General features: G+C 47.3%; 1 protein-coding gene across 10 annotated transcripts in view; it reads left to right on the forward strand.

Annotated features, from left to right (window-relative positions):
- The window catches only part of EXOC7 (exocyst complex component 7), a 114,889-nt gene that overhangs the window by 6,031 nt on the left and 96,780 nt on the right, over nucleotides 1–12,078 (forward strand). For 8 of the 10 annotated variants that reach the window (XM_075349595.1, XM_075349586.1, XM_075349589.1 and 5 more), the window contains exons 1-2: nucleotides 6,629–6,780; nucleotides 9,376–9,441. In XM_075349595.1, coding sequence (XP_075205710.1) covers nucleotides 6,721–6,780; nucleotides 9,376–9,441 — 126 coding nt within the window. In that variant the 5' untranslated portion in view covers nucleotides 6,629–6,720. Of the gene's footprint in view, nucleotides 1–6,628; nucleotides 6,781–9,375; nucleotides 9,442–12,078 lie in introns of those variants that run through there. The other 2 variants (XM_075349592.1, XM_075349588.1) reach the window with 1 other exon arrangement.

The raw sequence follows: 12,078 nt of genomic DNA on the forward strand, positions 1-12,078 counted from the left end.
TCCCGGCAGCGCCACACATAACCTTGCGATGCTGGGATCTTAACGGAGGCCGTGAAAGCTGGTAACCATTATACACATCGGGTAACTAAGGTCCCTTAGTTACCCGATGTGTATCATAGTTACCAGTGTACACCGGCTCACACTCACTCTCACACACATCACATCGCATCCACACATCAAGGTCCTGCAGCTGCAGAACATACATAACATAACAGCACACACACACACACAAATCAGATCACACTCACTCACATACACACATCACATCGCATCCACATACTCACAACATCCTGGGATATCGCTTGCTTCTCGGCGGCGATATTGTGCTGTGAGCTTCCAGGACCTGACGGAGGATCACATGGCCAGAAGCATGTGATATCCCCGGATGTTGTGAGTATCAGCGCGTATGTGCAATATCGTCAGTGTCTGTGTGTGTGAGTGTATGCGATCGGGTGTGTGTGAGTGTATGCGATCGGGTGTGTGTGTGTGAGTGTATGCGATCGGGTGTGTGTGTGAGTGTATGCGATCGGGTGTGTGTGTGAGTGTATGCGATCGGGTGTGTGTGTGAGTGTATGCGATCGGTTGTGTGTGTGAGTGGATGCGATCGGTTGTGTGTGTGAGTGGATGCGATCGGTTGTGTGGGTGAGTGGATGCGATCGGTTGTGTGGGTGAGTGGATGCGATCGGGTGTGGGTGAGTGGATGCGATCGGGTGTGGGTGAGTGTCGGCAGAGGAGCACGGCGTGCTGGAGGAGGCTGGGAGCAGAGAGGCTGATCTTGGGGAAGGCTGGGAGGGGGGGGCTGATGCTGAGGGAGGCTGGAAGGAGAGAGGCTGAGCAAACGTGCTCCATCCGCCATACTGCGCACTCCCCATCGTGCTGCATCCCCCATGCTGCGCACTCCCAAACGTGGTCCATCCGCCATGCTGCGCACTCCCAAACGTGGTCCATCCGCCATGCTGCGCACTCCCAAACGTGCTCCATCCGCCATGCTGCGCACTCCCAAACGTGCTCCATCCGCCATACTGCGCACTCCCCATCGTGCACCATCCGGCATGCTGCGCACTCCTAAGCGGATGGAGCATGATGGGGGGTGCGCAGCATGGCGGATGGAGCACGTTTGGGAGTGCGCAGCATGGCGGATGGAGCACGTTTGGGAGTGCGCAGCATGACGGATGGAGCACGTTTGGGAGTGCGCAGCATGACGGATGGAGCATGTTTGGGAGTGCGCAGCATGCCGGATGGTGCACGATGGGGAGTGCGCAGTATGGCGGATGGAGCACGTTTGGGAGTGCGCAGTATGGCGGTTGGAGCACGTTTCGGAGTGCGCAGCATGGCGGATGGAGCACGTTTGGGAGTGCGCAGCATGGCGGATGGACCACGTTTGGGAGCGCGCAGCATGGCGGATGGAGCACGTTTGGGAGTGCGCAGCATGGCGGATGGAGCACGTTTGGAAGTGCGCAGCATGGCGGATGGAGCACGTTTGGGAGTGCGCAGCATGGCGGATGGAGCACGTTTGGGAGTGCGCAGCATGCCGGATGGTGCACGATGGGGAGTGCGCAGTATGGCGGATGGAGCACGTTTGGGAGTGCGCAGCATGGCGGATGGAGCACGTTTGGGAGTGCGCAGCATGGCGGATGGACCACGTTTGCGAGTGCGCAGCATGGCGGATGGAGCACGTTTGGGAGTGCGCAGCATGGCGGATGGAGCACGTTTGGGAGTGCGCAGCATGGCGGGTGGAGCACGTTTGGGAGTGCGCAGCATGGCGGATGGAGCATGATAGGGGGTGCGCAGCATGGCGGATGGAGCACGTTTGGGAGTGCGCAGCATGGCGGATGGAGCACGTTTGGGAGTGTGCAGCATGGCGGATAGAGCACGATGGGGAGTGCACAGTATGGCGGATGGAGCACGTTTGGGAGTGTGCAGTATGGCGGATGGAGCACGTTTCGGAGTGCGCAGCATGGCGGATGGAGCACGTTTGGGAGTGCGCAGCATGGCGGATGGACCACGTTTGGGAGCGCGCAGCATGGCGGATGGAGCACGTTTGGGAGTGCGCAGCATGGCGGATGGAGCACGTTTGGAAGTGCGCAGCATGGCGGATGGAGCACGTTTGGGAGTGCGCAGCATAGCGGATGGAGCACGTTTGGGAGTGCGCAGCATGCCGGATGGTGCACGATGGGGAGTGCGCAGTATGGCGGATGGAGCACGTTTGGGAGTGCGCAGCATGGCGGATGGAGCACGTTTGGGAGTGCGCAGCATGGCGGATGGACCACGTTTGGGAGTGCGCAGCATGGCGGATGGAGCACGTTTGGGAGTGCGCAGCATGGCGGATGGAGCACGTTTGGGAGTGCGCAGCATGGCGGGTGGAGCACGTTTGGGAGTGCGCAGCATGGCGGATGGAGCATGATAGGGGGTGCGCAGCATGGCGGATGGAGCACGTTTGGGAGTGCGCAGCATGGCGGATGGAGCACGTTTGGGAGTGTGCAGCATGGCGGATAGAGCACGATGGGGAGTGCGCAGCATGGCGGATGGAGCACGTTTGGGAGTGCGCAGCATGGGGGATGCAGCACGATGGGGAGTGCGCAGTATGGCGGATGGAGCACGTTTGGGAGTGCGCAGCATGGCGGATGGACCACGTTTGGGAGTGCGCAGCATGGCGGATGGAGCACGTTTGGGAGTGCGCAGCATGGGGGATGCAGCACGATGGGGGGTGCGCAGCATGGGGGATGGAGCACGATGGGAGGTGCACACCTCCCCCCAACACACACACACACGCGCACTGCACAACACACACACACTAGGAATCACAAACAACGCCCTACACAGACACCCACACACACAGACAACGCTGCACACACAAATATACGCACATACTGCACAACACACACATTGCTCAAAACATACCTCCCCCCAAAACACACCACACCCACACAAACCGCACAACACACACACACACACAACGCTACAGACACACAGCGCTCCACAAACAACGCAACACACGCAACACACATACAACACCGCTCTCACCCCCCGCGACACTCAGAACATGTACAGCGCCCTACACAAACACTTGGTAACTACACACAACAACATCTATATATATAACAAAAATCATACATGAACTACACAATACGTAAATTCTAGAATACCCGATGCGTAGAATCGGGCCACCTTCTAGTCATATATAATAGCATACACACACAACATATATATATATTATATATACACACAGATCTGGCAATAATTAAGAGACCACTGCAAAATTTTCAGTTTTTCTGATTTTTCTCTTTATATTATCGAGTAAAATGTAAATTGTTCTCTTATTCTATAAACTACTGACAACGTCTCCGAATTTCCAAGCAATACATTTTCTATTTATTTTCTAAAAATGAGAAATGGTCAACATAACAAAACAATGCATTGCTTTCAGACCTCCAATAATGCAAAGAAAACAAGTTCATAACCATTTAGAAACAACAATACTAATGTTTTATCTCAGGAAGAGATCAGAAATCAATATTGTGTGGAATAACCATGATTTTTAATCACAGCTTTCATGCGTCTTGGCTGCTTTCCACCAGTCTTTCACACTGATTTTGGGTGACTTTATGCCACTCCTGGTGCAAAAATTGTAAGCAGTTCCTCTTTGTTTGATGGCTTGTGACTATCCATCTTCCTCTTGATTATATTCCAGAGGATTTCAATGGGGTTCAGGTCTGGAGATTGGGCTGGCAATGACAGGGTTTTGATGTGGTGGTCCTTCATCCACACATTGATTGACCTAGCTGTGTGGCATGGCGCATTGTCCTTTTCAGCTTTGCTCAACACTTGGTCGTCTATTGGTTAGACGGAGACCTGGAGAGGCGTACAAGCCACAGTGTCTTGCACCCACTCCGAAATTTGGTTGAGGATCGGTGATGATCTGAGGATGCTTCAGCAAGGCTGGAATTGGGCAGATTAAACTTTGCGAAGGAAGTATGACTCAAGCCGCATACAAGGTTATCCTGGAAAAACAGTTGCTTCCTTCTGCTCAGGCAATGTTCCCCCAACTGTGAGGACTGTTTTTTTTCCAGCAGGACAATGTGCACGCATATAATAGTATACACACATAATATATACACACCCATGTAGCACACAAATAGTATACAAACATATAATAGTATACATACACCTGTAGCACACATATATAGTAGTACACACACACACACACACACACACACACACACACACACACACATACAGTTAGGTCCAGAAATATTTGGACAGTGACACAATTTTGGCGAGTTGGGCTCTGCGTGCCACCACATTGGATTTGAAATGAAACCTCTACAACAGAATTCAAGTGCAGATTGTAACGTTTAATTTGAAGGTTTGAACAAAAATATCTGATAGAAATTGTAGGAATTGTACACATTTCTTTACAAACACTCCACATTTTAGGAGGTCAAAAGTAATTGGACAAATAAACCAAACCAAAAAAATTTTTTATTTTCAATATTTTGTTGCGAATCCTTTGGAGGCAATCACTGCCTTAAGTCTGGAACCCATGGACATCACCAAACGCTGGGTTTCCTCCTTCTTAATGCTTTGCCAGGCCTTTACAGCCGCAGCCTTCAGGTCTTGCTTGTTTGTGGGTCTTTCCGTCTTAAGTCTGGATTTGAGCAAGTGAAATGCATGCTCAATTGGGTTAAGATCTGGTGATTGACTTGGCCATTGCAGAATGTTCCACTTTTTTGCACTCATGAACTCCTGGGTAGCTTTGGCTGTATGCTTGGGGTCATTGTCCATCTGTACTATGAAGCGCCGTCCGATCAACTTTGCGGCATTTGGCTGAATCTGGGCTGAAAGTATATCCCGGTACACTTCAGAATTCATCCGGCTACTCTTGTCTGCTGTTATGTCATCAATAAACACAAGTGACCCAGTGCCATTGAAAGCCATGCATGCCCATGCCATCACGTTGCCTCCACCATGTTTTACAGAGGATGTGGTGTGCCTTGGATCATGTGCCGTTCCCTTTCTTCTCCAAACTTTTTTCTTCCCATCATTCTGGTACAGGTTGATCTTTGTCTCATCTGTCCATAGAATACTTTTCCAGAACTGAGCTGGCTTCATGAGGTGTTTTTCAGCAAATTTAACTCTGGCCTGTCTATTTTTGGAATTGATGAATGGTTTGCATCTAGATGTGAACCCTTTATATTTACTTTCATGGAGTCTTCTCTTTACTGTTGACTTAGAGACAGATACACCTACTTCACTGAGAGTGTTCTGGACTTCAGTTGATGTTGTGAACAGGTTCTTCTTCACCAAAGAAAGTATGCGGCGATCATCCACCACTGTTGTCATCCGTGGACGCCCAGGCCTTTTTGAGTTCCTAAGCTCACCAGTCAATTCCTTTTTTCTCAGAATGTACCCGACTGTTGATTTTGCTACTCCAAGCATGTCTGCTATCTCTCTGATGGATTTTTTCTTTTTTTTCAGCCTCAGAATGTTCTGCTTCACCTCAATTGAGAGTTCCTTAGACCGCATGTTGTCTGGTCACAGCAACAGCTTCCAAATGCAAAACCACACACCTGTAATCAACCCCAGACCTTTTAACTACTTCATTGATTACAGGTTAACGAGGGAGACGCCTTCAGAGTTAATTGCAGCCCTTAGAGTCCCTTGTCCAATCACTTTTGGTCCCTTGAAAAAGAGGAGGCTATGCATTACAGAGCTATGATTCCTAAACCCTTTCTCCGATTTGGATGTGAAAACTCTCATATTGCAGCTGGGAGTGTGCACTTTCAGCCCATATTATATATATAATTGTATTTCTGAACATGTTTTTGTAAACAGCTAAAATAACAAAACTTGTGTCACTGTCCAAATATTTCTGGACCTAACTGTAATAGTATACACACATGTAGCACATACAGTATATAATAGTATACATACACGTGCACATATAAAGTAGTATACATACACCTGTAAACACATATAATAGTATGCACACACATGTAGCACACATAATAGTATACATACACCTGTAGCACACATATTATAGTATACACACATACAATAGTATACATACACATGTAGCACACATAATAGTATACATACACAAGTAGCACACACAATACAATACATATACCTGTAGCATGCATATAATAGTATTTACACACCCATGTAGCACACACATATAGTATAAACATATATAATAGTATACATATACCTGTAGCACACATAATAGAATACACACATATAGTATACACTTATATAATAGTATACACTTATATAATAGTATACATACACCTGTAGCACACATATTATAGTATACACTTATATAATAGTATACATACACCTGTAGCACACATAACAGTATATACACTGACACATATAACAGTATGCACACATAATAGTATACATACACATGTAGCACGCATATATTACTATAGACACGCAGGTAGCACACATAAAATAGCATATACACACAGACACATGTAGCACATATAACAGTATATACCTCACATTGGCCAGGCAGCACCACATCTATCTCACCTCAATCCTCACTTTGAAACTATCCGCTCCTTGTCTGTGCGGAGCATCTCAGTCACATGACACGTAACGTCACGGTCATGTGATGGTGATGTCACCCAGGTCCTTGTCTGTGATTCCTGTGAGCGACAGGAAGGGCGGAGGAGCTCAGGCTTCTGTCTCACATTCGGACATTCTCCTGCCACCATGATTCCCAACGAGGATGCGTCTTCCCGGAAGAGGGACATAGAGGAGAAGCTGAAGCAGGTGATGGGCGTACAGCTGTCATTATACATGTACCTACCGAGCACTGTACATCGTGTGCACTGCGCATGTGCAGCCACTGATGCCTGCCCTAGTCCTTGCTACATGGCCCAAATACATTTAGGGCCCCATTTACTTGCATTGTCGTGTACTTTACCTCTTAGGTGACATCCTGGTGCCCTAATATTTCTTCTCATACAGCCTCATATTGTGGTCCTGTTCTGCTGATAGCATTTAATTCCTCTGTCATTCTTGCTGGAAATCATAGTTGACACCCGGTTGTCAAAGGAGTTTTCCATTTTCAGGAAGGTAGGCACCCAGCAATGTAAAATACCTAAAATAACTGAGCATATACTAACCCTCCCCGGGCCGCAGCAATGACATCACATAGACAGTGTAGATTGTAAGCTCTCACGAGCACGGTTGTCTTTTTCCCTCTAAATATTGTATTTTCTATAACTTACTTGTTTGTATATGATCCTTCTGCATTGTAAAGCGCTGTAGAAATAAAGATTATTATCAACACTGCAGCCAATCACTGATCTCAGCAGAGGTAGAAGGCGTTTCCCGCTGAGCGGAGTGATTGGCTGCAGTGTTGTTGCGCACTGTCCACATGATGTCACCGCTGCGGCCAGTATATGCTCAGTTATTTTAGGTATCTTACAATGATTGGAGATCACTTTCATAAAAATGAAAAACCCTCTTTAACATTTCTCTTGCGTGTTCCAATGCTGTCCAATCAGTGCTGGCGGTTCAGTGTTTATCAGGATACACCCCATTGCCAAGAAAAAATTGGTAATGCCCAGTTGTCAACTAACATTTTAAGGATGACTGAGGCTAAGTTCACATTTTCGTTGTTTTTGATCAGTCACATGCGTTGCTTGACGCATGTGACTGATGCATTGTACAACGGATGACAAAGAAAAGAATTTCATTGTCGGACTCCGTTGTGTGCGGGGGGCGGAGCTGAGGACATCAGTGCCGCAGTCTGCATGGCTGGGGACAGGTGAGTGAGAGTGTGTGTGTGTGTGTGTGTGTGTGTGTGTCTGTCTGTCTGTATACATGCGTGTGTACATGCGGAGTGCGGGAGGGGGTGGAGCTGAGGACGTCAGTGCCGCGGGGACTGCAGGGCTGGGGACAAGTGTGTGTGTGTGTGTGTGTGTGTACATATGCGGAGTGCGGGAGGGGGCGGAGCCGAGTGGGGAAGTGTCGGCCTCCTCGCACACTGTATCCAGGGTAAATATCGGGTAACTAAAAGCAAAGCACTTTTTGCTTGGTTACCCGATATTTATCTTGGTTACCAGCATACACCGCTTAGCGCGGGCTCCCTGCACCCGTAACCACTGTAAATATCGGGTAACTAACCAAAGTGCATTGCTTGGTTACCCGATGTTTATCCTGGTTACGGGGGCGGGGAGCCAGAGAGCGCATGCGCAGCAAAATCCTAAGGATCGCGCTGCTCAAAAAACGTTACAGGCTGCGTTGCTCCCGCCCGGCGGTCAGTTAAAAAACGACTGACCGTGATGCAGTGGGTGCAACGCAGCATCATCAGTCGCAATCCGTCACTAATAGAAGTCTATGGGGAAAAACTGGAATCCTGCAAAATATTTTGCAGGATACCGTAATTCCGCAAGGCGATGGATTGTGACTGATGCAAAACAACGGAAGTGTGAACCTAGCCTAACAAAGAAACTGCAATGTTGAATTATTTCATGGGACTGCAAGTTCGTCCCAGAACGAAAGTACGTACGCAAGTACATCCCAAAACGTAAGGAGAGGAGAGAGCCCGCTATAAATCCTTACATCTGCCATTGCTGATCATGCTTCTCATGATACTGGATCATCCAGTGCTTTAACAGCCTGAAGACCTAAAGGCCGCTTTACACACTGTGATATCGGTACTGATATCGCCAGCGTGGGTACCCGCCCCCATCTGTTGTGCGACACGGGCAAATCGTTGCCCGTGCCGCACAACATCACCCAGACCCGTCACACGTACTTACCTGCCCGGCGACGTCGCTGTGACCGGCGATCCGCCTCCTTTCTAAAGGGGGCGGTTCGTTCAGCGTCACAGCTGCGTCACTGAACCGCCGTCCAATAGAAGCGGAGGGGCGGAGATGAGCGGGACGTAACATCCCAGCCACCTCCTTCCTTCCGCATAGCGGCCGGGAGGCAGGTAAGGTGAGGTTCCTCGTTCCTGCGGTGTCACACGGAGCGATGTGTGCTGCCGCAGGAACGAGGAACAACTTCGTTACTGCTGCAGTAACGATAATCGAGAATGGACCCCCATGTCGCCGATGAGCGATTTTGCACGTTTTTGCGACGATGCAAAATCGCTCATAGGTGTCACACGCAACAACATCGCTAATGCGGCCAGATGTGCGTCACCAATTCCGTGACCCCAACGACTTCGCATTAGCGATGTCGTAGCGTGTAAAGCCCCCTTTAGTATAACATGGTCCATCCCCTTTTAGGTCAGATTGTCCTCTGCTTGGGTTATGATTATGGACAGTAACAAAGCTAATTCTAATGTTAGAAGATAAGATTGTCAGAAGAACAACTGGATCACTAAAAATGGCCACTGTCTCCTTTTTACAGGAAGAGGAAATGCTGACATTCATCAAGGAGAGTCTGGAGAAGAGTGATCAGCTGACCAACAACATGGTGAGTGGTGAAAATGGTTCTGTGCAGCATTAAACCCTGTAAGAATTATCAACGTCTTCATTTCCATGTATTAGGCCACGAGTTTCTTACCTCATTATTTACAGCCAAAACCAGAAATGGAACAATCAGAGGAAAAGTACAATAGAAACACGAGCTCCACACTGTATTTTATACCCACTCCTGGTTTTGGCTACAAATACTGAGTTCAAAACTCACCAAACACTCAACATGTGGCCTTAAAGGGAATCTATCACCAGGTTTTTGCTACCCCATCTGAGAGCAGCATAATGTAGAGCGAGAGACCCTGAGTCCAGAGATGTATCACTTAGTGTACTGGGTGCTGCATTTATGACACAATCAGAGTTTTTAGCAGAGGTCAAGTAGCTAACGCCACCCACACCACAGCTTTCTGTGTATATATTGTATTGACAGTAAGCTGCTAATTAGTGCTGGTAGTGTGGTTGGTCAAGTAGGGACATGAGCTGTAGTCCGGGCAATGTTAATCTCCTGGGGATAAAACACTCATTGTAAGTAAACACCAAACACAGCCTAATAAGTGACACATCTTTGAAATCAGTTACTTAGCCTCTATCTCCTCCTGCCCTCAGATTACATAACAAAAACTTGCTATGGCAAATTCCCCTTAGGCGATGATACACATTTTACAGCGACAGCTATCACCCCCTACCACCTTGGCTTTAAATTCTTTCCAAAGAGAAAATAAAGATTGGGCACATTGACATTTATTATTTTCCACAACAAAATCTGCTACAGATAAATGAGATGTCTGCATACATATAAGAAAGTCATCCGGTCCCTCTAAAATCAAGAATCAGGTGGTATCTTTAGACTGTATCCCTGTCTTTTCACCTCTAGAAAATGACCTGTCCTTTTAGGATCCATATGCTCAGTAGTAGATATTAGAAACCACTACTATAAGCCACAAATAGCAATGTGGTCAGAAGATGTTCGGGGTGCACTTTGTCTCCTTTTATTACAATTTCAAGGATTGATTTTTCAGAGAAATGCAAACGTCAAGCCACAGAAGATCGAATAATAGTATAGTGATATTCTATGGATATTATATTACACCTGTTTTACTACGTACTTATGAGGAAAAAGGCTGGACTACAATATGCATTCAGTGCTCTCAATGTAGGGGGTCCCGTGGGTGAAGGAACTATTTAAAGGGAATCTATCAGTAGTTTTTTTTTTTTCCTATGTAATCTGAAAACAGCATGCTGTAGGGGTTAACATACAGATTTCAGTGATATGTCTCTTATCAGGTTCCGGGCTGTAGTTTACTTGTAATTTTTGTTTTAACACCAGGAGAGTAGCATTGCTGTACTATATTGCTTTGTGCCTGGCAGTCCGACATGCCCCTGCTAAGATAAGCAGCTCATGGTCTATACACATTGTAGATTAGAGCTTTTGAATCCCCTTTTGGGATTGTATTGAGTTTATTGTACATAGAGCGCTTCGGTGTTTGAGCAGAGAGCTTTCTCAGCTCTCCTGCGTTGCTAAATCTAAGAACTCTGTGTCAGAACGGCTTCACCCAGTAAACTGAGTGATACATCATCAAGGTCGCTTTGCCTACATATTGCTGCTCTAAGATGAGGTAGTAAAAACCTGCTGACAGTTTACCTTTATATAGTGAAACATAGGAGATAAGGAGGAAAAGAGAAAAAAGCAGAAGATGAGATCCCAAAGAGCAGGAGCATCATAATGGAAGTATTACATAGTTACATAGGTTGAAAAAACACCTAGGTCCATCTAGTTCAACCTTCCTCCAATTATATATTTTGTCCCTAAGTAATTTATAACTGACAATGTTGTGTACTGAGGAAATCATCCAGCCCTTTTTTAAAAGCTGTTATAGTATCTACCATTACTACCTCTTGTGGTAGGGCATTCCACAGTCTGACTGCTCTAACTGTAAAGAACCCTTTCCTATTTAGCTGCCGGAACGGCCTTTCTTCTACTCATCGTGAGTGTCCCCTGGTCCTTAGTATTGTCTTTGGAAGGAATAAGGCATGTGCTAGGCAAGCAGATTTGCAGATGCCACCAAAAGGGGAGCGTTATAAGGTATCCTTTGGTAGTTTGGGGAGGAAAGAAAAGCTTCCCACTGAAACCACATGACACCATGCTTAAAGATCTCTTCAGACACCTGGTCTATCAACTCCTATATACGCAGGGTGTGGATGACCTGTCCTCCAAAGTTCGGAGATCCACAGATTCCTATTGTCACAGGATGACCATTTTGCCAGCCTAAAGAAGATGATGCAGTAGAGTTTTCTTTGTCGCTCCATTGGGAGACCCAGACAATTGGGTGTATAGCTTCTGCCTCTGGAGGCCACACAAAGTAATTACACTTTAAAAAGTGTAACCCCTCCCCTCTGCTATACACCCTCCCGTGCATCACGGGCTCATCAGTTTTTATGCTTTGTGTTGAAGGAGGCACACATGAACACAATGCTCCACATTTTAGTCAGCAGCAGCTGCTGATTATATCGGATGGAAGAAAAGAGGGCCCCTAACAGGGCCCCCGGCATGCTCCCTTCTCACCCCACTGAGTCGGCGGTGCTGTTAAGGTTGAGGTACCCATTGCGGGTACACAGGCACGGTCGGTGGCAGGCT

Source organism: Anomaloglossus baeobatrachus, chromosome 5, assembly GCF_048569485.1.
Source record: "Anomaloglossus baeobatrachus isolate aAnoBae1 chromosome 5, aAnoBae1.hap1, whole genome shotgun sequence".
Lineage (NCBI taxonomy): Eukaryota > Metazoa > Chordata > Amphibia > Anura > Aromobatidae > Anomaloglossus > Anomaloglossus baeobatrachus.